Here is a 25426-nt window from a genome sequence, read left to right as displayed (position 1 = left end):
GTGGACGAGAAGCTGGATATGAGTCAGCAGTGTGCCCTTGTTGCCAAGAAGGCCAATGGCATTTTGGGATGTATAAGTAGGGGCATAGCAAGCAGATCGAGGGACGTGATCGTTCCCCTCTATTCGACATTGGTGAGGCCTCATCTGGAGTACTGTGTCCAGTTTTGGGCCCCACACTACAAGAAGGATATGGATAAATTGGAGAGAGTCCAGCAAAGGGCAACAAAAATGATTAGGGGTCTGGAACACATGACTTATGAGGAGAGGCTGAGGGAACTGGGATTGTTTAGTCTGCAGAAGAGAAGAATGAGGGGGGATTTGATAGCTGCTTTCAACTACCTGAGAGGTGGTTCCAGAGAGGATGGTTCTAGACTATTCTCAGTGGTAGAAGAGGACAGGACAAGGAGTAATGGTCTCAAGTTGCAGTGGGGGAGGTTTAGGTTGGATATTAGGAAAAACTTTTTCACTAAGAGGGTGGTGAAACACTGGAATACGTTACCTAGGGAGGTGGTAGAATCTCCTTCCTTAGAAGTTTTTAAAGTCAGGCTTGACAAAGCCCTGGCTGGGATGATTTAATTGGGGATTGGTCCTGCTTTGAGCAGGGGGTTGGACTAGATGACCTCCTGAGATCCCTTCCAACCCTGATATTCTATGATTCTATGATTCTATGATTCAGGGTGCTAGGAGATTCATTCATTAATGTTTGAAGTGCTTTAAAGTCCTCATATGGAAAGCAATATAGAAGTACAAAGTGTTACTCTATTTAAATACTATTATTATTTGACAATACACAAGCTCACAAAAGACGCTCTGACCTCCAGCAGGAATTCCTTATACACTATATTAAACTGCCAGTAAGAGGAGTCATTAAACAACCCTCCTCTGGCTTGCTTCATTAACATGTATGGATTTTAATGTCTCTGAAAAAAACATCAATGAAATAAATGCTTAAATGTCAGTGTCTTCAAATGCTTGTGTCTTGGAGAATATCTCACATACTTACAGTAAACAGAGGCTGTTCTTTTTCTTGAGTGCATCATGTGCACCTTTGCAGTTTGGTAGCTCCTTGTCACCACCCCCGGCTTGTTCCTCTGATTGATATGAAGTTTTAAAAGGGTGCTTGTGTGTGTGTTTGCAGGGGAGGGGATGAAGGAGGAGAGGAAAGCTAGAAGGAAAGCACTCTAACTTATGATCTTATTAGTTTAGTCATTAAAATGTATTCAGTCATTCATTAAAGCTTATTCATAAAATTCATTATTCATTAAAAGCACTTTGGAAAAAGAAAAAGGTTGAACGGCAACACTCATTATTTACACGAGTAATTTCATCATGGAATTAGATTCCTAGGGCCTGATTCTCCCCTTGTTTGCAATGGTCTAACTCCATTGATTTCACGGCATTAGTCCTGATTCACTTCAGTGTAAGTGAGCTCAGAATCCAGCCCATGCTGTTGCTTTCAAAGGATGCCCCAGGCAATTTAATCACAGTCATGTTGCTTGTTAGGCTTTAGGTTGTTTTACAAAGAAACAAGGACGTTTATGACAAATGAATCTTCTCACAAGGTGTTGCCTTATTGAGTCATTCTATTGAGATAGTGAGTAGAAGATTGACATGATGAGTGTCCCATCAATAATTAGTAGTTAATTTTAGAGTAGATTTCTTTTTCATTATCCAGATAAATGCTAACCAAACATAGTTTAGATTTGGGTCCTGACATAAAGAGGCTAAGAAAAAAAAATCCTCCAAAGCATTTATTTTGTTAGTATGATATACAGCATATGATATCACAGTAGTCAACAGGGGAAAAGAACTATTAAATAATTAAGTTCATGCCTCTGCAAAGATAGATATTTAGGTAATAAGTATTCTCCTTCATAAGTTCTCCTTCCTAACTCTGCTTTTTAGGTGAATTTTACCCGAGTGCCCACACAAGGCTATATGGATGACTTCCAACTTAGCATAGGGTTTAAGTGGTGCATAGAGGCTGCTGCAAACTCTTTGCATTGAGATGAATTTCATCCTTTGAAAATTCAACAGAATTTCTAAACTCATTTTCATCAGTCATTCACCCTAGAAATTCTACATCTTATTTTACAGCGTTAATTCTCATTACTGAAGCATAGACAATTCTTTCCTCTATCATGAATAGCAAACTAGGGCATCTGGGATGGGGGAGGGAAAGTAGCCATTTCAAAGCATGACTTGTCCTTCCCCTGATCCTATGGAAGCCCTCCTGTGGGTGGTCCCCAGGTGTGGTGCTTTACAGATGGGATGGGGGTTGTCCAGAACAAAGGTTGGTGGGACATCTGCTCTCTTTGGCCTTGTCCCCCTCATTCCTGGTGTAAATTAACGCTGAAGGGGTCAGTATTAACATATGCCATTTCCCATGCCACCCACCACAAGGGCTTGTAGATGTGGGGAAAATATTGCTCCTACAGGAATAGGATCTCATCAGCTGGGAAGTAGCGTGGAGGACCAGGGCTTTTGCCATTGAGTTCTGGCCTTTGGTGGATCCCTCCGTTTACTTCTTTGTCCCATTTTGGGGCCTTGAACTCTGCTTGTAATGAAGAGGGACAATGCAACCCCTAGGAAATGTCCAGGTAGGAATTCCACAAGTCCAAACTCATGGGGCCAGATTCTCTGCTGGTATAAATTGGAGTAGCTCCATTGCAGTCAATAGATTTACAACAGCTGACGATCTGGCCCATGGGATTTCTAGTTCCTTAGATTCCATAGAGAGGAAGGTTTGGTCTGAATTTCTAAGGCAAGCATGTCAAGTAGAATCCAGGTTTTTGAGTGGTTTGCAATCTCTTCAAAGAGTTCAATTAACAGGAGAATCTTCAGAATCTTATGTTGGTCATTTTCCCCATCCATGCAGCTTTAAGTTACTTTAAATCCTGTTCAAGACCAACAACATTCAATATATCAACACTTCCCTATTTTGTTTCAAGATGCTGCCACAACCACAGCATCTTGGTTTTCTCTCTTTTCTCTTTATCACTTACTTTTGAATTTATGCCTTCACATTTTCCTTTAGTTGAAAAAAATTGAGAATTTTTTTACATGTCTGCTGAGTGATCGTAACTGTGTGTGCATAAAGACATGCTGTTGTGTGACCAGCAGGCAAAAATGTTCCAGAAAATATTATGATAGATCTCAACTTCTGTATGAGAAATGAGTCTCCAATTGGAAACGTATGTTCAGTAGTTGGTATGATGGGGGAGGGCTGCTGTGGGACTTGCTGATCCCTGAGGATATTTGTAAACTATATGCATACACAGTCTCTAGTGTCAAAGTGTGTTATTGTTGAGTGAATAGTGGTTACTTTGTTTGCCTATGAAATCATATCACTACCAGTATTTCACTCATTATTTTACAAAGTGCTTTGGGGCTACCTTGAGTGTAATAGGCCAGTGGGGATAACTCTTCTGTGGCCATTAAAGAGGTGATTGCACCCCATCCTACATTCCCTGTTCACCTAAAATTCCCCTGGATGTCAGTGTGAATTTTGGGAACAGGAGCAAAACACATCAGACCAATCAGGTAGTCATCCCCAGTCACACCCCAGAGTCTGCACCCCCACCTGGAGCCCTCACCCCACCCCACCAACCCCCTGCCCCAGTCTAGAGCCCCATCCCACACCCTGAACCCCTAATTTCTGGTCCCACCTCAGAGCCCACACCCGCAGCTAGAATCCTCACCCCCTCCTGCATTCCAACCCCCTCAGCCCCAGCATGGAGCCACCTCCTGCATCCAAAATCCCTCATCCCCAACCCTACACCAGAGCCCGCACTCCCAGCCCAGAGCCTGTACCCTCTCCCACACCCCAACCCCCTGTCTCAGCCCAGAGCTCCCTCCTGTACTCTGAATGCCTTGGCTCCACCCCCCAGCCCAGAGCCCCCTCCTGCTCCTAAACCCCTCATCCCTGGCTCCACCTCAGAGCCCACACCCACAGCCGGAGCCCTCACCCCTCCCACATTGCAACCCGCTGCCTCAGCCCAGAGCCCCCTCCCGCATCCTGAATTCCTCATTTCTAGCCCCACCCCGGAGCCCACACCCCCAGCCGGAGCCCTCACCCCCTCCTGCACCCCAACCTCCTGAGCCAACCTGGTGAAAATGAGTGAGTGAGGGTGGAGAGAGTGAGTGACAGAAGGAGGGGGGCTAGTGTGAGCAAGGGGCGGGGCTTCAGAGAAGGGGCGGGGCAGGGGCCGGGCAAGGGTATTCGGTTTTGTGCGTGTAGAAAGTTGGCAACCCTAAACGGCATACGCATGGCAGGACTCGGGAGGATGGTATGGATAGACCCCAATGAGACCACAGACAAAAGTACTGAACTCTGGCCAATGGGGTCTGCAGGCAGAGGTGAAAGTAAGCCGGTATGCCCCGGTACAGTGTACCGGCAAGCAGCAGAGGCGAGTTATATGGGCTCATGGCTCCAGCAATGCTGAGGGCCTCTGGGCCCAGCTCCACCAGGTCCCTGTCTCTCCCGTGCAGCTCCATGCTGCCTCCCTGCATCAACTGCCACCACGGGGTCCTAGTGCCCCCCATTAACTAGTGGCTGGGCAGGCTGCCCTTCCCCCTCAGACCCTTTCATTTTCCGGCAGGACCCTCCACCAGTACAGCTGCCCCCCTGCCCGCAGTCACCGCCCCATCCCCCACCCCCAGTGAGGCTACAGTGAGGGGCAGCAGCAGGGGAGGAGGCACACGTGATGGCAGTCCCCCACCCGCACAAAACCCACCACAGGGGAGGCGAGGGAGATTCCTGGACCTGAGAGGGGCCCTAGGAGCACATGCAGTGACAGTGTGTCGGGTTGACACATGCACATGCCCTAGGAACACATGCAGTGACAGTGTGCTGCCAGCGGGGAGAGGGGGTCCCCTCCCCCAGAGCTTGCTGCTGCCAGTGGGGAGAGGGCTGGGGGGAGTCCTCCTCCCTGGCTCCAGTCCCAGGGCAGCCTGCCTGCACCCGAAACTCATCCCCAGCCCTGCCCCACTCCACCCCAGAACCCATACCCCCAGCCAGAACCCTCATCCCCCCACACCCCAACCCTCTGCCCTAGCCCTGAGCCTCTCCAACACCCCAAACCCCTCATCTCCAGCCCCAGCCAAAGCCCTCATCCCTTCCCACACCTCAAACCCATCCCCAGCCTCACCCCACAGCTCTCATCCCTGCACTCCCTCCCATCCCCAAACTTCCTCCCAGACCTTGCACCCTGCACCCCTCCTGCACCCCAATCTCCTGCCCCAGCCCAGGGCCTGCACCCCAGACCTCCAGCCTCACCCAAACTCCCTTCCAGAGCCTTGGACAGGTGTGGGGGGGATGGAGTTTGCGGAGGCAGAGTTTGGGCAGGGGCAGGTTCTGGGCACCACCAAAATTTCTACAAACCTGCCACCCCTGCCAGCAAGAGCCAGTGCGCCGTCCCGGGGTGGACCGGCTTCCCCAGATGGCAATTTAAAAGGCCTTGGGGTCCCAGCAGTGGCTGGAGCCCCAGGCCCTTTAAATCGCCGCTGTAGCCCCACTGCTGCTACCCCAGGGCTCTGGGGATGGTTTAAAGGGCCCAGGGCGGTAGAGGCAGCGGGAGCCCCAGGCTCTTTAAATAGCCCGCGGAGCCTGCTGGAGCCCTGGGGTAGTGGCGGCGGAGCTCCGGCGGCTATTTAAAGGGTCCGGGGCTCCCGCTGCCTCTACTACCCCCAGGCCCTTCAAATAGCCGCCAGAGCTCCACCGCCACACCCCAGGGCTCTGGCAGCAGGGCTCCGGGGATGATTTAAAGGGCCCTGGATGCTAGCAGCAGCTGGAGCCCCAGGCCCTGCTGCTGGACCCCCGGGGCTCCGTCTGCAATTTAAAGGGCCCGGGGCTCCTCTGCAGTAGCGGCAACTAGAGCCCCGGGCCCTTTAAATTGCCCCCTTTAAATCGCCCCCGAGCCCAGGGTTCCCAGCCACCTCTACAGCTGGGAGCTGAGGGAGTGATTTAAAGGGCCTGGGGCTCCCAGCTGCTACTACCGCAGCCCTAGCCCCGGGCCTTTAAATCCTGATTTAAAGGGCCCGGGATTTAAAGGCCCCGCCTCTTCCGGTAGAAGCCACGCCTCTTCTGGTTGAGGCTCCACCCCCTCCTCGGGACTCTGGAGTACCGGCAAGTCCTTTAAGTTACTTTCACCCTTTCTGCAGGCCAGTGCTTCATTGCCTCTGGGAGAGGGTAGATGGAATTACCTATCCATGGCACTAGGCTTGAGGAACTGAAGGAGGTACAGTTATTATAACTTTATGCGGAACTGCCCGTAGGGATTGGGTGTGGAACTGGTGGGTTGATCTTTGTGCAACTGTGAAAGTAATTGTGCGTAGGTTATTGTGAGTTTATCTTCTGTCCTCTTGAGTAAAATCATCTTGTTACTTGTTTGAAATATATGAGTGTGTACAGGAACCCACTAAGGCCTGGAATCTGTAGAGCCTGGTGCTTGCACAGCCTGTGTGACTAGTGTACCACAAAATTCACACTAGCAGCCTGTATTGGAGTTGGATGCTATAATATCTTGGCACTCAGAATGAAAATGTTGGACCCCTCTGATATGCGGTATGGCTGTCCCCTTGCTTGTTTAATTTCTGTTTTGACTTGCCATATGAAAGGCTTTAAAAGTAAAAACTGTATTTTAAGGATAAACCTGATAAAACAAAATGTCAACCTCTATGACCGTAAATCACTTGAGATCAAAGCTGATGTACCCCTGAATTCTGGGTCCTCATTGATTCTCCTGAAAAAGAAGTTACTTGACACAGTATGGTAAAAATATGGAATGTTCCTTCTCCTATCTCCATCATGTCCAGGCAATTGAGCAAAGCAACATGCTGGGGCATGCTTGGAAGGTGCAGCTGCTTATCCACTTGTTCTGGCAATAAATCCAAATAACTGGAAAAAATTCTCATTTCAGTACCTTGGCTGGTCAAAGTAATCTTTATTGCAAAGACTCTCTGATTTCAATGGGCTTTGGAGCAAAATCCCCTACATTTTAGTTTTAAAAATATAGGGTGAATTTGACTTTTCATTCAAAATGGCTTTTGCATTATTTCACTTTACTTTTTGAAAACTTTAACAAAATTAAAGACTAGGAAATTCTGATCCTATTTATGTTTAAAATGTACTATGTGCTGCAAGTAATAAGACCCTGGGACATATTTCTTAAGGGCTATTATCCATAACAGAAGTCTGAACATAACCTCTCATGATGGTTTTCATGTGCCATCTGCAGGAGTTTTCTTGTAATTGCAGTAGTAGGCTGAGCCCCTTTTTCATGCACTTGTTTGTTTCCTTTAATCTCTTCCCCCTTAATCCCCCATTTCTTAAATATATTTTGCGACTCCCTAGTTTGGAGTCATAAATGAAAGGAACAGTGAATAATGTAGAACTAGTCCTACTTCTTGTGGAAGGTGCCCTAGCTCATCTATATTTTACATGACTGTAATACTGAGGTTTCTTTTTTGTGGGAAATACTTAAGGCATGCTTAGGGGTATGTAAAAACGTCACCCTGTTAATCACCAGATCTGCTAATTTGGTTTTTTTTTAGTCCGCTTCTTTTACTGACAAAAATAAGATTTTTTTTAATTTGTATTTTTTATTAGCTCTGTAGATCCAACACAACTATTTGAGCTGGATTCTGTCTTGCATTGCGTATCAGCAGAACTATTAACTAAGCTCCAGTTGCAGTATCTTCATTATTAGTGATGATCTACAAGTCAGAAAGAACATGAGTTGGTATTCAGAGTCCAAGTTGAGTTGAATCATGGAAATGGGGTAAATTTGATATGGAACTATTGAGAGAGAAGAAACATGGAACCCTTTCCAAACCTTAGTGCCATTTTTACAGATTTGTTCTTCAGAGTAGAACCACACTTTAAAAAATGCCCTATAGTTCCACTAGCATGAGTGTCTGTTTGGTATTTAAATATTCTTTGTCCAAAAATATGCAGCAATATCATTCAGGACTTTAGGTCCCAAGAAGTAGCTTTGTACATGAAAGCATCTAAGCTGAAGAGTAGGAGGAAACTTTTGTACATACATTTTAACCTGGTAACTGTGATCACTCCAGAACAGCTACATATTGTTGAACTTATATATAGGGCTAACTGAACATTAGAAGTTCAGATGTGTCTGTGAGGGTTTTGGTTTTCGTGTGTGTGTGTGTGTGTGTGTGTGTGTGTGTGTGTGTGTGTGTGTGTAAAAATTGGCAGCTGGAGCTGCAAATATCATTTTAAAAGGCACAGACGGTAGATAATTGTAAGGTAGCTCTGGCAGATCTAGAGGGAAACTAGACTGCAGACTTACAATAATAACTACTGTGGCTGTGGGTTGCAAAGTTGGTTTGAAATTTAAAAGAAAAACTGTCAGATCCCCAAGGAGAAATGTTTATTAAGCATATATCAAACGTTCAAGGGTGACTTTAATAGGAGAGTTAGGTCAATGCTGAGTGCTTTTGCAAATATCACTCCACATGTTTTGTTTTTTTTTAAATAAAAGACCATCTGTATTGTTAGAATATATGTGTGATGCTTTCAAATGCCCTGATCCTATATGCCTGTAAAATCACAGGGCTACCACTGTGTGTTGGAGTAATCTTGTCATTCTTATCACGTCTTTATTATTTTTAAAACTGATAGTACTCATGCTGTACAAGACACAATACACTGGTTCCTGCCTTGTGGATCATACAATGTAAAGGGGCTCAATCCAGCAGCCCTTGGCTTCAATGAGATTATTTAGGTACTTTTGGGCATCCAGGTACAAGCAGATAACTAATGCATATCTCCCCTTGGAAGGCCCTTTGCTGACAGAGAGAAGCACAGAACTGGGGTTAAGGATTAGCTCATGTGCATACTGTTTAAATAATTAAATAAATAAATAAGTGTTTTAGGCTTGCTTTGTTTTAAACAGTATATGTGGGGATGTTTCTTTTTCAACATTTGGAATTGCCAGGGTCTAGAAAGATGACTTTCCATGTACACCAGCTAAAATAAATCTATAAGGCATTAGTCTTTGACAAATGTATTGGACTCAGGCTGGCAAGACAGGCTGTTGTGTCTGCAGCTGCTGAGGATCTCAGACCAACGAGGAGCTGGGTTTTCTGCCTCATACAGTGTGTTCCAGACCTAAGGAAGAGCATGGAAAAGGCACAGAGACAAGGGTGGAAGAGAGATTAAAAAAAGGGAGTGTTCAGACATGAGGTGCTAGGAAGGTAAAGGAGTGAGGAGCAAAGTAATAAATGATGTTGGAGATAAAAATATACACTGTCTCTCTTTAGCAAACCATCTGGAGTTAACTATATAGGAACAACAACTGGGAGTGAAGTGACTGCTGGACAGCCCATTGCGTATGTTAGAGCCACTGGGAATACAGCATGAGTGTATCTACTCATCCTCTGTTGTATCCCCATCTCTATCTCCAACAGGTTTTTCAAACTTTGTGAGCTGGGCTGCAAAGGGACTACGCAGGGCTAAGTAACCTTCATACAATTCAGTACAATGTGTGGGGTAGCCACTATTTCTCTGGGTGTCTTACTTGCTCTCCAGAGCATAGTGCTAGTGGCTTGCTTTTGAAGATTCACAACAAATGGGCATGTCTTACAATGGGCCCAAAATGACAAAGTGTGAAAAGAGGAAAACTTTGTTAAAACTTCTTGCTGCTAAACTCATTGCAGGTATCTGATCTGTCAGGGAAGAGACGGATTAAACAGAGAACTAAGGCGGGTGGTGGGAAGAAACAAAACACCAGAAGCCAAGATTTTTGAAGGGGCTTAGTGATTTTGGATGCTTCCATTTTTGGGTGCCCAACCTGTGGCACCTTAAAGGGGCCTGGTTTTCAGAGAGTTCTGAGCACTCAGCTTCTAAAAAGATGATCCCTTTAAGGTGTCTCCAATTAAGCATCCAAAAATCAAGGTAGCCCCAAATCAGTTAGTTATCTTGGCTTTCAAATTGTGTGTATTTTTTTTAACCAAACAAAATAGTCTGATGGCTAAAGCACAGAACTAGGAATCAGTATGACCTTGTTTGACCTGTATGACCTTGGGAAAATCACTTAATTTCTCTGGACTCAATTTCTCCATTTGTAAAATGGGTAATGCCTGCTTCAAAAGTGTGCTCTGAACTTAATACATTCATGTTTAAAAATTGCATTGAAATAACTTGAATGGAAGGTGCTATGAAAATGCAAAGCATTATTTTATTTTTAAAATAGAAGAGGTTTGAGAAATGAGGGGTGGGGCAGAGGGAAAACATGGTGTTAATATTGTTGAAATAAATCCTGTGAAACAGTACAGGAAAAGGTCTAAAGGTGTATCTTGGAAGCTGAGTTTAAAAATAAAAAATCAAATATCTTCCTTTGTAATTAGATGGTATAAGTGAGGTGAGTGTTTCTAAAAGGGAGCTAATCTGGGGGCTCTTCTTTGATCCATGAATGATTAAAGTAAATTACAAAAAATGAAGAGATTGTAACCTCCAAGAAAGCCTTTTACAACATCAAACAAGGGCTCTCCTCTGATGCTGAAGATATTCTGCACTCAATTAAGGAGGCCCTAAGTGATATTGGAATGAGTCAGGAGTTTTCAAAGTAACTGGCAAACCTCAGCTCAGAAGGCGCTGCTGTGAATATGAGCAGACTGAGAGGATTAGCCATACTCATTAAAGAGAACGTACTGCATTATGGTCTATTTTCTAAACACTAGAGCTTCCCTTGGCTGATGTTTTCAAGGGTACTGTTCTCAACCAAATTGATGAGATGCTGTCTTTATTTTGAAACTTCTCACACTAAAATAAACTAAGAGGGAACTCTTTGAAGTCTATAGTTTGATGTGCAAGCCAAAAAGTGACAATGAGATGTTGGCACAGAGGGCCCAATTCAGTGTTACTCTGCACCTTGGGAAGTCATTTACACAGTTCAAGGTGAATGTAAATACTACCAGATAAGAATGGTAACATTTTTGTACAGAATAACATCTTTTTGTGGACATGTAGCTCGCCGATCACAGAACGGCTCGCTTCCAGTACTCATATTATCAGGCAAGAGTGCAAGCAAATCAGGAAGAGGAAGAAAGAGAGCCAGTTATGTCAGAAATATCATCGGAGAGAATGGTATCCAAAGGAGAGTGGAAGTTTTACAACTTCATCATGACTGAAAAAGATGGAAGGTGGTAGTTGACAAACTCTAGATTGGAGGTGTCATTTGAAGAAGAACATTTTATACCCACCTTGCACTCACTTTGGACTGGTGTAAATGACTGTACAAGGTGCACAGCAATGGTGAATTGAGCTCACAGTGCCTAAACTTCAGACTAAGTTCACAATCATAGGATAAATATGGTTTCAATTAGTTGTCTCCATCAGTCTTCCAAGTCAAAAATAACTTTATCATAGGTAGCATGTTATCTCTGCCTTTCCGAAGAGAAGACCTGTGCCTAGTAGGTAACCGAAAAACTATTCAACTGTAATTTATTTTCTTAATCCAAGAAACTTCAAAATTCAAATATTTTGCCTACTTCTTAAAAGAAAAACTACATATTATGTTCACAGATAGACAATACCAAGGAGTCAAAATGAAGTGGAAACCTCCAAGAGGGCTTGATCCAACTCCCATTGAAGACAATGGGAATTGGACTGGCCCATAGTATGGCAGTGAAGTTGTGGTCTGTTTTTAGTCCATGGGCCAAATCCCCAACAATAACTTTATTATAGTCCATGGGCCAAATCCCCAATCTTTATTCAAGCTATGCTCCCATTAATGTCACTGTAATAGGGATTGCAGTTGGCACAGTATAATGCCCTGAAATAATATAGTGCTTTCTTCACTATGAACAGTTACTTTCCAATTTATTGACAGTAGATTCCTTGTACTCTATATCCCTGATTCAGCAAACCACATAAGCATGTGCTTAACTCTAAGCACATGTTTAAATGATTTGATGCATGGTGACCTATATGAAGAAGGCTGATTTTATGAGAAGGAGAGTGATGGCATTCAGAGTTGTGTTCTCCATTATCATATTTCTGCCTAATTCAGATAAGCTTCTCAGTGCTGAAAGCTAAAGAAATCTAGACTATGCACATCTTAACAACATTATCACTTTCCTAGTGAACCAATGGTGACATCCATTTAAGCTTCACCATAATAACTTGGCTCTGAGTCTAAGTGCGTATAAATGTTTAAAAGTTAATGTTGTAGCCTATCTAGTTTTAAGTGGAAATTCCTACAAAGAAGGTGATCCAGGTTAATAAATGGGAAAGCAGACTGTTACTGGTGAACATAATAGTTCCTCTACATACTATCTGGTAAATGCTCTTCAGTCACATGAAAGGGATAAAACATGATTTGTGGAGCTTTCTGTGGTCTCCACTCAGGTTTGCAAAATAAAGACAGATGGTGAAGGATTAAGTCTAATTCTTCATCCGAACATAGCTGTTGCAGACCACTGTACTGCACTCACTCTAACTAGAGCTTTACCAGCTTAATTCCACCTCTACAGATCACAGTGACATACCACCTACTATAGCTTTGCAACTTTTCATTCATTAGGAATGCCCAAGTCAGACACAACACTATTTTCCAACCACCCATTTAGATTCTCAGCTGCAGAATGAAAGATTTTTGACAGCAATAGAGCAGTTGGACTCCGGCTTTGCTTTAAACACAAAGGGACAAATTTTCCACTCAGTTACACTGACGCAAGTGAGAAAAGATTTTGCATCAAACTCTGGATGATGTTAAAATTCTTGGTCTAAGTGAATAAGTAGATTAATTTTTATTTTAAACTGATGAAGGAGCAGAAAGTTTATTACCTGGATTGCCTTCAGGTTTTGAGAACTTTTAATTGAATTAACCAGCAAAAGAAACCTGCCTGTTCAGATTAATAGTGCATATTGTGCAGGCTCTTTTATTGTTGGAAATAGCAGCAATATTACACTTATTCTTTAAAAAAGAATTGGCCTTCACTCTATACATATTTACCAATATTTATGTAATGTGTTGTCAAGGGGAGTACGAAATACCACAAAGCAGTGCCCCTTCGAGATCTTGAACAACCTTCTTTACATATTATATTATCATCAACTTCCTAGAATATCCTAACAGGTGCTTCTGTTGAATGTAGCTACTTCTGCAGTGCTCCCAGCCTTGCTCACCAAAGAAGCATTAGCCTTTGAGCCTGTGATTCAAATGTGGGTGTCTCAGTAATGCTGCATTGCAAAGTGATAACTAGGATATTACAGGTATTTTGAGTTTTTTGTGGGGGCTCTTTTTATTTTACATTTTGTAATTTTCCAAGTATATTCTGTTCTGTGCAGGTACTTATATTATGCTCATCACTGTAGTATCTGAGTGCCTTCCAATAGTGCATTAAACAATGTGACTACACATCTGTCACGTGTTTTTTCTCTCATCCTTTCTCTGGGGGAGAAGTGTGTGCGTGGAAGTGTTTTGTTTTGGAATTTTAAAAAATGAATAATGTGTAGCTACATGTGTGGAATGTTGCTATAAGTTTATGTTAGAGAAGGCAATGTCAAGGAAATGTGCTTTACACTCAGAGCAGAAGGGGATGAGGTTTGTGATGGTCTTTAGTTGCTGTGGGAATTCATTGGCCCAGCCTCTGAGAAGGTTCCGTCTCCCACACAGATGAGTTTTAACTTTATAGAAAGCGACATTGTGCCAGAGGAGCAAAGTTATTGGTTAGCTGAGGACCACACTTCACTTTAACACACAGCATTGGGATGGTTTTGTAAGAATACAAGAATAAGTTTATTAACAAAGAACAGAGATTTTAAATGATACTAAGCAAGCATAAAAGAGACAAGTATGGTTAAAAATAAAACAAAACAAAATGCTTTCTAGTGACTGAGGGCACGACTACACTTGCAGATGTGGAGTGCTTTGAGTTAAACCAGCCTTCAGAAAGCACAGTAGGGAAAGCGCTGCAGTCTGTCCACACTGACAGCTTCAACCACACTGGCGTGGCCACATTTGCGGCACTTGCAGCGGCACTGGGAGCGGTGCATTGTGGGCAGCTCTCCCTGCATGCAAGTGACTGCAATGTGCTTTTCAAATGGGGGGGGGGGGTGGAGTGTGACAGGGAGTGTGTTGTGTGTATGTGTGGGGAGAGAGAGTGGGTTTTTTGGGGGCTCAGAGCATGTCAGCATGCTGTCTTGTAAGTTCAGAGAGCAGCAGACCCCCCTCCCCCCAGTCTCTCTCTCTCACACACAGCATTCCCCACTAATGGTTGCTTTGTCTCAGAGCAGATAAGCAGCCGGCTGTCAGAAATGGAGCTTTCAAAGGGCATATCCGCATTCCTGCAGTGATTCAAAAACAATGACAAGAGTGACCACTTGACTTAAGGGGATTATAGGATGTTTCCGGAGGCTGATCAGAGTGCAGTAATGCAACACCTCATTCACACTGGCGCCACGGCGCTCCAGCGGGGGTGCAGCAAATGTTATTCCACTCGCCGAGGTGGAGTACCAGCAGCGCTGTAGCCGCGGAGTCAGAGCGCTCTACATGCCTTGCCAGTGTGGACGGGTAGTGAGCTAGTGCGCCCGGGCCTCTTTATTGTGCTGTAAGTCACAAGTGTAGCCAAGCCCTCAAACTTAATTTTAGCAAGTTACAATCTTTGCCTAAGCAGTTTTCTTAATTACATCCAGTTACCAGCATCCCTAGCCCTCCAGACTAGGGGATCCAACTTTCACAGGCTTGAAGGGTGCTGCACCCTTTGTCCCCCTCAGTGATGCATAACTAAAAGGTCTTTTTGCTCCACTTATATTACTCAAAATCCACTGTCTCTGCCTCAAGAGCCAGGAGGCTTCCTAGGCTGCAGATTCTGTCCCCTGGGGTGATTGGTAAATGGTCAATTCCCCTGCTTGTTTAGCATGATGGCTTTATTTACCTTATAGGTAAAGGCACTTACATTGTCCTCTGTCTGTAACTAAGCTAGTCAGACAGGTAAATACACATTCCTTTGACTGGGCAGATTGGGTTCATGTGCTGCCTCCCAAACAAATTTTGAGAACATATTTGCAGGACACATGTATAACTCTTTGTGCATACCCCATACATACATCATGCAGTGTTTTGCAGGAGCAGCAAGTCACCAGTTTACATATGATACCTTATATGACACCTTTGAGATGTAGATTATAACAACAGTGTGTTCTGGCAATGAGTGTGTGTAGAATAAATATAAAATTAAAGAATTAGAGTTAGCTTAAGTTTGGTTAAGAATATATGTTGTAAAGAAAGGCCCTGACGAGCAAGAACGAAGGCCTTGAAAACAGTAAGTTATAACGCCAGAAGAAATGAAGTTGTGAGGCTGTCTGGTTTAAAGAATAACTAATGAGATAAGAGGAAGTTTCTAAAAAGATGGCCTCTGACCAATAGGGATGACTGCAGATGGTTTTAAATAACACAAAGAGAATCTGTCTTAAAATGAGCCAACATGGTCCTTCCCAACCCACACACCAGTATTAAAAGCTATGTGAACTCAACTGCAAAGGAAAACCTGTTGGGAAGTAAGAAGGAGGGAGGGAAAAGCCCTGGGAAGAAAGGTCATAAATCTCATCTGAATTAAGGGCAAACTGTCTCCAAATAGGTTTTAGATGAAGTCAGTAATTGGCAATGACATACCTTGTTTGTTAAAAGGCATAAAAAGTAAACTCTTAAAGGATTCATTGTTAATACCTGCCAGACCACGCTGGAGCCAACCAATATTGGTCTAAGCATGCCTGGGTTTAGCCTGTTTGTAAGTATCTTGATCAAATGTTTATAAATGTTTTGTTACTGTTGGGATGTAGTAAATTGCTTATTATTAAGGATTTTTAGGTATGTTTAGAGCAATTGTATAAATACCATTTGGCTTTGGATTTAATAAAGGAATTTATGGTTAAATTAGTGTATGGTGATTTCCCATATTAATAATTTCAAATATTATTAATAATTCCAACAGTGTGGCATAGAAGGTCTCCTGGGGTCACAGGGATAGAGTCTCCTAGCCAGTGGTAGAAAGAGATGGAAGAAAGCATTACTTATGGATTCTGTTATGTGAAAACAGCATCAGTGCGGTTTCCAGGAGCACTCCTCTTTGTGTATATTTCATGCATATAGTTAGACAAAGAAAGGAAGCTAGGCACTATCAGCTCTAGTAATATCTGAAAAATGAAGATGCAATCAAGCTGTGGTAATATCTGAAACATGAACAAGCAATCAATGGTGCAGTGCAGGAGTGCCAGATCTTGATCAGTTTGATTTCTTCATTCACTGCTGCTAATCACCAGTCTCAGCCTGATTGTATTTTCTTCAGATATTTAAGAACAAAATGTTCAAACTGGGTGTCTCAGTTTTTGGATGCCTGGCATGAGACACACTGGGCCTGATTTTCAGAGGAGCTGATCATCTACAGATCCAATTGAAATCGAGGAGCTGCAGGTGTTAAGCACCCAAGTACTTCAGATTGGGCACCTAAAAACCTGGGGTCAGTTTTGAAAATTTGGGCCTTATTCTGTATTGTCCCTTTACTTCCCATAATTTCTCGTCTGCCTTTCTCCATGCAAACATACCATGAATATTTCATCTCAGGACTTTTCTCTCTGAAATGCCTTTTTGTTTTCTGTACATCAACACTCATTCCCCTGCACTCCTCATTTTAATACAATCATATTCACTCTTCTTTCCACACATTTGCTTTTTGCTGCATGTTTTTTTTATTCAAAACAGCTGAAAAAAGTGGAAAAACAAATGTCAATGACAACAGCACCACCTGCTGAGAGAAGCATAAAACCTGTGGAATCAAGTTTTCCATTACAGGCATCCAGAGATTGGGCTTGAACATCTGATCTGAACAGCCTCAAACTTTGGAGAAGTGTGGATTTGGATCTGAATTTTGTGATTCAGGTTGGACTAATTTCTTGGTTCACAAGACTGGATGCATTCAGGATAGCATGGACATGTGGAAGAGCTACAAGTATTCTAGAGCTTATCCTTTATCCTGGCTTGCACTGTTTTTCTTTCATTTCTCTTCCTCACAAAAGCTCAGTCACAAAATTGTAGGCAACATCTATTACTATCTTTTCTTTTCTGTGGCTTGATATGCAATCATTTTCTGTTGTTTTGTATTTTTCTTTCCCCTGTCCTACCCAACTTCAAGTAACCTTCTGCAATGCATATGGCCACATACTTTGGATCTTTATGTGAACATCAGCCACAGTACCCAATTCCCTCTTTCCTTGTATTTTTCTCACTGCAAAGGCTGCCCCATAAGGCAATTAATGTGCAAACAGTAGGGGTTGCTACTTGTTGCATAGCAGCACTGGGAAAACCAAGGAGAGGCATCTAGTATATTTGGGCACATCTGTGGATTTCAGCATGTACTGTAATTAGGTTCCATGTTACTGTAGGACAGGGTTCTGATGGAAAATCTCCTGGAGGACTCCCCTACACTGAGATCTCTTCCCCAATCTTTTCCACTAAGTCCTGCTGAGAAGCGTGGTGAAGTTTGCCCTTCCTCCAGCAGGAATCCAGAGTACCTTAATGCCATCCACACTAGGGCTGGATGGGGAGATGACATGCACTCCCCCACCCTCTTGGGTATCTCAGATATGCAGAGAAGCCTCAAGGGGGGGAAGGATGGTGTCTACAGAGGCATCTGAGGCCCCTTCTCATGTGAATGGGGGAGAGGAATCTGTGCAAACAGCATGTGTGTGTGCGTGTAAATACCTTTTCATGAGAGGACAAGTTTCTGTTGAACCCAAAACACCATCAATGTTTCACTTTTTTCCTTCTGAATGTTGTAATCCCTTTTGAACTATTTCCACGTCACCAATCTAGGGCAGCACCTCACCTCAGTGTATTTTTTGGAAACTGCATGAAATGAGGGTCGCGGGGAGGCGTAATAACGTCCCAGGCCATGTAATTTTGCCCACAATCCTTCTCCAGTTTGGGTTAACATCAACTGACTGCTGGCGAAGTCACCCACGTTACCGCGATCCGAGCAGAACCGTCGGACCAGACAGGCAGCAATCCCCGCAATAACAGGTACATGGCCTGCAGCCAAGGGAACGGCCCAGGCTTGGGCTGTGAAGCTGGGGTTCCACCTCGGCTCTTCCCACACTGGGGGGGGGCGGGGGGGGAGACGTCCCCGCCTTCGGAGACCATTGGGCGCCCCACGGCAGCGCACAGGCTGCTGGGGGGGAAAGGGGCGGGGCAGCGGGGGCGGTGACCGCTGGGTCGCGCGGCCGGGCTAACTCTCGCGCGCGCGTCCCCTTCCCCTCGCGGAGCCTCCCCCCCCCCCCCCATGGAGCTGGTGCTGGCGGACGCGCTGCTGGGCCTCGCGCGCAGCCCGGACCCCTGCGCGCTGCTGCGGGCGGTGTGCGGCGGCGATGGGCCCGCCCCGCTCTCCGCGGAGCGCGTGGAGACCCTCCGCTTCCTGCTGCAGTGGCTGGAGGCCGGCGGGGCCGGGGGGGAGGCGCTGCGGCGGGCGGCCGGGGAGGTGGCGCTGGGGCGCTGCTGGCCCCTGCTGCGCGGCGGCGGGGGAGCGGACGACCCGGAGCGGCGCCGCCTGGTGAGGGCCGCCTGCGGGGCGCTGCGGCTCTGCGCCCGGCTCTGCGGGGCCCCGCTGGCGGCGCGGCTGGCCGGGGAGGCGCTGGCGGCGCTGCGGGCCGAGCCGCCGGGGGCCGGGCTGGGCGCCGAGGCGGCGGTGGAGGCGCTGGTGGCCGTGGCCCCCGAGCTGCAGGAGCCGGCCTTGCTGGAGCGGGCGGTGGACGCGGCGCTGGCGCTGGTGCGGGCGGGCGGGCGCGACGCCGGGGAGGAGGTGGCGGCAGCGCTGGTGGCCGGGCGGCTGCTGCCGGCGCTGAGCAGGAACCGCGCCGCCCTGGGGCGGGTCTGGGAGGGGCTGCTGCTGCCGCCGGGGCGCGGGGCGGAGGGGGGCGCTGCCGCCCTCCGGGTGAGCCGGACCCTGCTGGCCCTGACCGCCCTGGCGGACCTGCTGTTCCCCGGCCTGGAGGGGGATGGTGGCGGGGAGGGCCCAGCTCGGGACGCCCGGCTCTGCGGGGGCTTCTGGCGAGTGATGCAGAAGGGACTCACCGACGGGGACGGGCTGTGCCGGAAACGAGCCCGCTACCTGCTGAAGCGAGCGGTGGAGGTGTCCGATCAGCTGCGGACGGACTGCACCTGCCCCCCGGACAGTGGAGACGGTACATAGCCCCCCCCCGACTGCCCTAGCTAACCCCGCGCGGCTCATCCACACAGCAGCGACTCGCACAGCTTAGCCGGGCCTCGGCCTGCCACCCTGCGCGGCCGTGTGTGCCTTGCCGCATTGTGGGGCGATCTGCACAGCCAGGCTGGTCTGCCAGTGCTTGGGTACCCAGATGATAGTTGTTTCATAGGTACCCTGCAGAGTTGTTGGTGTCCGGGAGATAATTGTATTTCTGTCCTCTTGTACTGGGCATTGGGAGGTAGGAAGATAGGCAAATTTGGTTAACTGGTACACGCACAAAAATGATGTTAGGATCTGCTTACACCCTGGCATTTGTTATGAGCTGAGTTGAAACTCTGCAGTTACATGGCTCAGAAGCATGTGTTAACCATAAAGTACGGAAACAAACAGTTCATGGAGTCCACCATGTTACAACCTCATTTCAGACTTGGTAAAAATCAGCACCAACAAGCCCTGGGCCCTCCCTAAATAGCTAAGGAAACTAAGCACCTTTCTAATGAACCTCTGACTGAGGCTTAAGTAAAGCTGGAGGTGGACAGTGGACAAAAGTGCATTCCAAATTTTGACCCACTTTGTAGCCTCTCAAGCGATCGTTCATTTTGCAGAATACTTTCTATGCCCACACTCTTCACATGATGACTAGTCAGTCTTGTGGACTATTATGGAAGACTTAACTCAGAAGTCTGGGGGATCACTGGGAAGAGTGCAACTTGAAACATGCTCTGTAGGGCTGCTAGGGTTGCCAATTGTACCAACTGGTTCCCCCTTCTATTCCCCAGTGATGGAAGCCTGGCCATCGAGGGCTGGCTTGAAATGGCATGGGGAAGGGTTGCTGGCCCTGCTTATGCCGCACCCACTCAGAGAGGCATAATTTAGGGCTTGGTGTTCAAGAGGTAGGAGCAAGATTCTCTCTTTACACTTTCAAATATTTAATGTCTCAGAATATTTGAAACTCTAAAGATTGTTGCACTGTCATTAAAAGCACATGGCATGAGTATACCATGGTTCTGTTTTCTTTGCCTTCCTGTGTGATTGTGGGCAAGTTACTTAAGTGAGTGCAAAATATTAATTAAAAAATAAAATCTGCAATCGAACATCCCCACAAAGTGATAAAACACTCAATTTCTCAAGCAGATTCAGAGAAGTGTCACTTTCATGTCAGTTTACTATTTATACAGCAGGTAACAAAATATGAGTTACTGTTATTGGAAAAACGAGTGATGAGATCTGGAAAGGATAGCAAATGCTGACAGGTGATTAGCACTGTCACATTTTTCTATCTAGTCTTAAATGGGTTTATCAGAAAAATATGTGCATGTTCATATATTTTCACTTCAGCCACATGGGAAATTGCTGTTAAAATTCAGTAGGTTACAAAGTTAGATTTTTTTTTTTCAGCCCTTGTCGAGGCAAAACTGTTGATTTCAGTAGGAGTTGTGTACGTGACAAGACTGTAGGATCAAGTGCTGTGTTATCACTTATGAGGTGATAACTCATGCTGGAGATGACATTTTATCACTTTTTGCTTGAAGGATAGGAGCAGAAATATCTTTGTAATTTAAACAATTTAATATTTTCAATTAGAATCAAGTCTTTTCTGGTGGTCTGTGGAGAAGAATGACAAACTTTTGCAATTTTGGGAAAATTACATTTTAATAATGGAGACTCTGGAAGGAAATCAGGTAAGTGTACTTCGTTTGTTTTAACATGTCGAGTATTTTTGATTATGTGTGCACATGGTGAACAGTATTGTCGATCACACATTTTGTTCAAATATCACAAACTAGTAATCTTGCTTTAACAAGCATGTTTAAGTAGTCTGTTACAGCTTTATAAGCTTTTTGCCTTAGAGTTTTTGGCTTTCACATGCAAAACGTTTAACTTGTAGCTTTTATAAGTTAGTGTGATGGAATTTTTTTGGTGTTAGAAACCCACTCTCAATTTCTTTGAGACAACAATCAATCTAGTGGGTAGAGCAGGGGATTGCAGTTGGGAGACCTAAGTTTCAGTTTGCTGAAAGACTGTGGGTAAGTCACTTAGCTGAAGATGAAAATCAGCTTTCGTTATTGCATTCAGTTTCGCATCTGAAAAGTGAGACGAATATAGGTTTCAGAGTAGCAGCCGTGTTAGTCTGTATTTGCAAAGAGAAAAGGAGTACTTGTGGTACCTTAGAGACTAACAAATTTATTTGAGCATAAGCTTTCGTGAGCTAAGTCAATAGGAGTCTTTTCATTGAGTCCAATGGAAATCAGGCTCATAGTGACTTTCATCCAAGGATCTTTCAGTGGTTTAAAGTGGTGTATTAGTCTCACAAAGAGAAAAGGAGTATTTGTGGCACTCCTTTTCTCTTTGTGAGACTAATACACCACTTTAAACCACTAAAAGGTCCTTGGATGAAAGTCACTACGGACCTGATTTCCATTGGACTCAATGAAAAGACTCCTATTGACTTTAGCCCTATTTCATTTCAAAGTGGGGTAGTATTTGCTCATTCATTTTGGGACATGAAGACTTCCCTTCCCACACTCCATGGTCTAGTCATATTATTTTATCTGCTAGTTTCCAGCCTTCCCATTCTTCCAGCTCAGTCTCATCACCTGTATTGTCTTGTTCTGAGGATTTGTTTTTCCATACTGTAGTGGGCTTCGCTCTGTGGCCTGCAGGCCTAGTGGTCAGGCTGCAGCCAAACTGTGTCTCTCAGTCTTGGGATAACTCTTCTGGGCAGTCTTGTGGCCAAGGCACACTTTGCCAGCTCCTGCCCTGAGTCCTCTGGGATTTCTCAGGTGTTTGGGGTGGAGGGGACACAGGTCCTCCCTCGCCAGCAGGTCCAGCTTAGGGTTCAAGAGGGGGAGAGGCAAGGAGTGGCTCAGTTCCTTCTGGTTGCTGCTCTAGATTAGCCTTCCCTGTTTTATCATGGCCCCAGACTTCTCCTTGCACAGTCTCAGTAATACAGAGCTCCAGATGCAGGGGTAGCTTTCCAGCTCACTCCCAGAGTCCACTTGTTCTCTCGGGTCAGGGAGAAGAGGGGGAAAGGTCAGACCCTCCGTCTCCTGGCCATGTCTTACAGTCCCAGTCTTCCCCCTATATATTGCTCTGCTTCAGCAACTACTCTCTATTTGCCTTCTTGCAGCCGTCTCTCCGTCACTCTCCCACGCTGCTGACTGCCAGAGCTTCCTGTTTAAGCAGACCCTCCATAGGGAACATGCCTGGCAGCTGCTGAGAGGTGGGGCCTTCTAGGCACAGTACTGTTTCACTACTCCTTTTATCCGTAGTGTGGGATCTGTACACCCCATCACTAGGGTCTTATCAAATTCATGGTTCATTTTGATCAATTTCACGGCCAGAGGGTTTTTAAATTGGTCAGGTTCAGGTTTTCAGATATTTACATCTGAAATTTCATGGTGTTGTAACCATGGGGGTCCTGAGCCAAAAAGAGGTTATGGAGGGGTCACAAAGGGGATAAAGGGGAGTTGTGGGATTGCCACCTTCACTTCTGTGCTGCCTTTGGAGCTGGGCTGTGAAGCTTCCTGCCGCCAGACGAGATTCCCGGAGATGGGGGTGGGTCTGATCTCACCCGTGCTGCTGAGAACCTTCAGAGGTAGCAGCAGCCGTGGAGTTTCCTGCAGTAAGGGGAGGTATCCAGAGGTGGGTCTGATCTCCCCCCGAGAGTGGCCATGCAGAGGAAGAGAAAATCCCGTCCCTCCCCAGTCTGGTGGGCTAGCAGCTGGAGCCTGGTGGATGGTAGGAGCTCCCAGCCCTGCCCATCTCCCACCCCTCCAATAGCTAGATTTCATGGGGGAGGTCTGGTTTCATAGCCCGTGATATGTTTTTCATGGCTGTGAATTTGATAGGGTCCTACCCATCACCTGTAGTCAAACCATTTGCTGCTCTTCACTGTCTAAAATGAAATGTATCGACAAATAGCCTTTACTGAGAGAAATAACTCCTACACTTGTCTTGCTAACTAAAATTTCACATTTTAGTAAATATATTGTGCTATTTTATGGAATTGAAAATCTACAAGTTGTTTTAAGTCATGAATGAAAATGTCAATTGCTAATGGGTGAGTGGTTGGTATGATAGAACAGCATGACAGTGAAGGCAATTCAATAAGAAACCTGTAAACTACCTAAGTACCATGCACCAGATCCTAGGATTAATTACAAAAGGTACTGATTCACTTAAATTAAATAAAGTTATTCCAGTTTTATACTAGTGTGACTGAGATCAAATTCTAACCCATAAGTATAGCTATAATAACTTTTTGGTTTGTGTTGAACTAAATTAATTACATAAAATCTGCTTTTTAATTTCAGATACATGTTATAAAGCCAGTCTTACCAAAGTTAAACAGTTTGTATGAATATGCAGTATCGGAAAAAGGTAAGGTGATTGTTTTCAGATATTATTTTAATGTAATGGTTAAGTATCAATGTGTGTGTGTGGTTTTTGTTTTGTTTTTTTAACCTACACTTTCATTTGTATGGTAATATTTTTTCCTTACCATTCACGTGAAACAACTGTCTTTTAGCTAGCTGTGTGTCCTATCCAGGGTTGCTTTCCATATTGATTTATAGACTGTCCACCAAACATACGTTGACAGGGCCCAGTGTGCTCCGAAGTAAGATGGAATCTAATTTCGTGGCAAGAACCCCTAATTCTTCTTTGAGTACTTGTGTCTGTTTCTCTTAGCGCTGTGTGTGGAGTTCACTTGAGTCAGAGAGTTTTCATGAGCTTCTTGGTGCCTCCAGTTGAGGGTATAAAGGGTGAAATCACACCACTTCAGTTCCTTCTTATTACAGTATCTGGGAGCATAATGTAGTAAAACCTCATTCCATGGGCAAGTTAATGGTAGAAAGGCAGGGGAGGTGTCATTTGATTCGTAAAAATCTACAGAATCATAATTTCAGTGGTGTCACCCTTTGCATTGTGGTGGGTGGATTTGCTGCCAGCTTCAGGTCCTCCGGTTTTTGGAAAATTTGCTAGTACAATGTTGTCGGAAACGGATTGAGTTGAGTGTCAGTTAAAAGCCTTTTCTCCCACAAATACAAAGCACCAAACAAGACAAACCTAGAACAATTATGTAGATATATATATTCACGAAAATGTTTAAAAAGCAACTTTTTAAATTTTACTTCAACACAGGTATGTATTGTGTACATGAAAAAGACATTGATCTTTGGTCATCCTGGGGAAGTTAACCTTGACATGTAGGACTGGAAACATTTATTCATCAAAGTCATCAGTATTGTCTCTGGCTACCACTGCTAGACATGTCACACTGATATTGCTTGCGCCGTGCTCATACATCTTCATTCAGGGCAGGCTGCTGGCCATAAATTTGTAAGGTGGCAAGCATCTGGTCTTTGCAAACAAGCATTTGATTAGCTGAAGGATTGATTTGGGAGCGCGTGGTATTTCACATATAACTCATGTGATCAGTCTGTTCTCCAAGACCTATCAATGCCTGATAGGGGAGCCTTGCTTTGGATGTGCTTGATCATCCCAGAGCCGTTCCATTCCTTGATGATTTGCCTTCTTGATAGCAAGTATAAATACATCCCTTAATCAGTGGCAATATTTTTCTTTGTTTGTCAGTTTCATGGAAAACATCCACCATTGTATTTTGGCAAGTGTTGTAAGGTTAGTTTTCAAATGGTAAACGCGTGTTATGAATGTCTCAGCCATTCTGAGCACCTTCAGGGAAAGGAGAGAGTCTTCGGAGGCTGAATCAGGTGCTTTCCAGTAAGATAAGTTCGTTTTTCATGCCAGCCTTCCAGTAGTGTCACATCCTAAAAGGGCGTGGACACCTGACAGTGCAGTGGCTTTTAATGCTTTGTGTGATAGGGACACACTTCTGAGGATTATACAGCGATTCTGATCCCTAGCAGAAGGCACAAAAAGAGAATCTTGTGGAAGTCTTGGGTAGTCTTGTGCAAAAATCTGGAGTTTTGTTGCAACTCTCTCTAGGGCATTGATGCAAGATGATTTTAGTGTCAGCCTTTTAATGAAGAAACTCCATTGAACAGTGTGGGGTAACAGCTTTGTTATTTCGTGTGATGACAAAATTCTTCGAGCAGCTTTTTGCCTGCTGTAGCATTTCCTCTGCAAAGTATGCAGTTAACTTGTCCTTCTTGCGAGTGAGAGACAGCTTATTGATTGAGTTCCACAGATTGACTGTGTTGTGTGAATAAGTACTTTC

The 25426-nt window shown here is 45.0% G+C and overlaps 1 protein-coding gene across 11 annotated transcripts in view; it reads left to right on the top strand.

Moving 5' to 3' along the window:
* Window positions 1-18284: 18284 nt before the first annotated feature.
* TARBP1 (tRNA guanosine 2 -O-methyltransferase TARBP1) overlaps window positions 18285-25426 on the top strand; it is a 101251-nt gene continuing 94109 nt past the window's right edge. For 6 of the 11 annotated variants that reach the window (XM_073338123.1, XM_073338122.1, XM_073338120.1 and 3 more), the window contains exons 1-3: window positions 18289-19201; window positions 20809-20906; window positions 23541-23607. In XM_073338123.1, coding sequence (XP_073194224.1) covers window positions 18304-19201; window positions 20809-20906; window positions 23541-23607 — 1063 coding nt within the window. In that variant the 5' untranslated portion in view covers window positions 18289-18303. Of the gene's footprint in view, window positions 19202-20808; window positions 20907-23540; window positions 23608-25426 lie in introns of all 11 variants that reach the window. The other 5 variants (XR_012158155.1, XR_012158154.1, XM_073338125.1 and 2 more) reach the window with 2 other exon arrangements.

The sequence above is a fragment of the Lepidochelys kempii genome, chromosome 3 (assembly GCF_965140265.1).
Source record: "Lepidochelys kempii isolate rLepKem1 chromosome 3, rLepKem1.hap2, whole genome shotgun sequence".
Lineage (NCBI taxonomy): Eukaryota > Metazoa > Chordata > Testudines > Cheloniidae > Lepidochelys > Lepidochelys kempii.
This window is presented reverse-complemented; position numbering and strand designations above follow the sequence as displayed.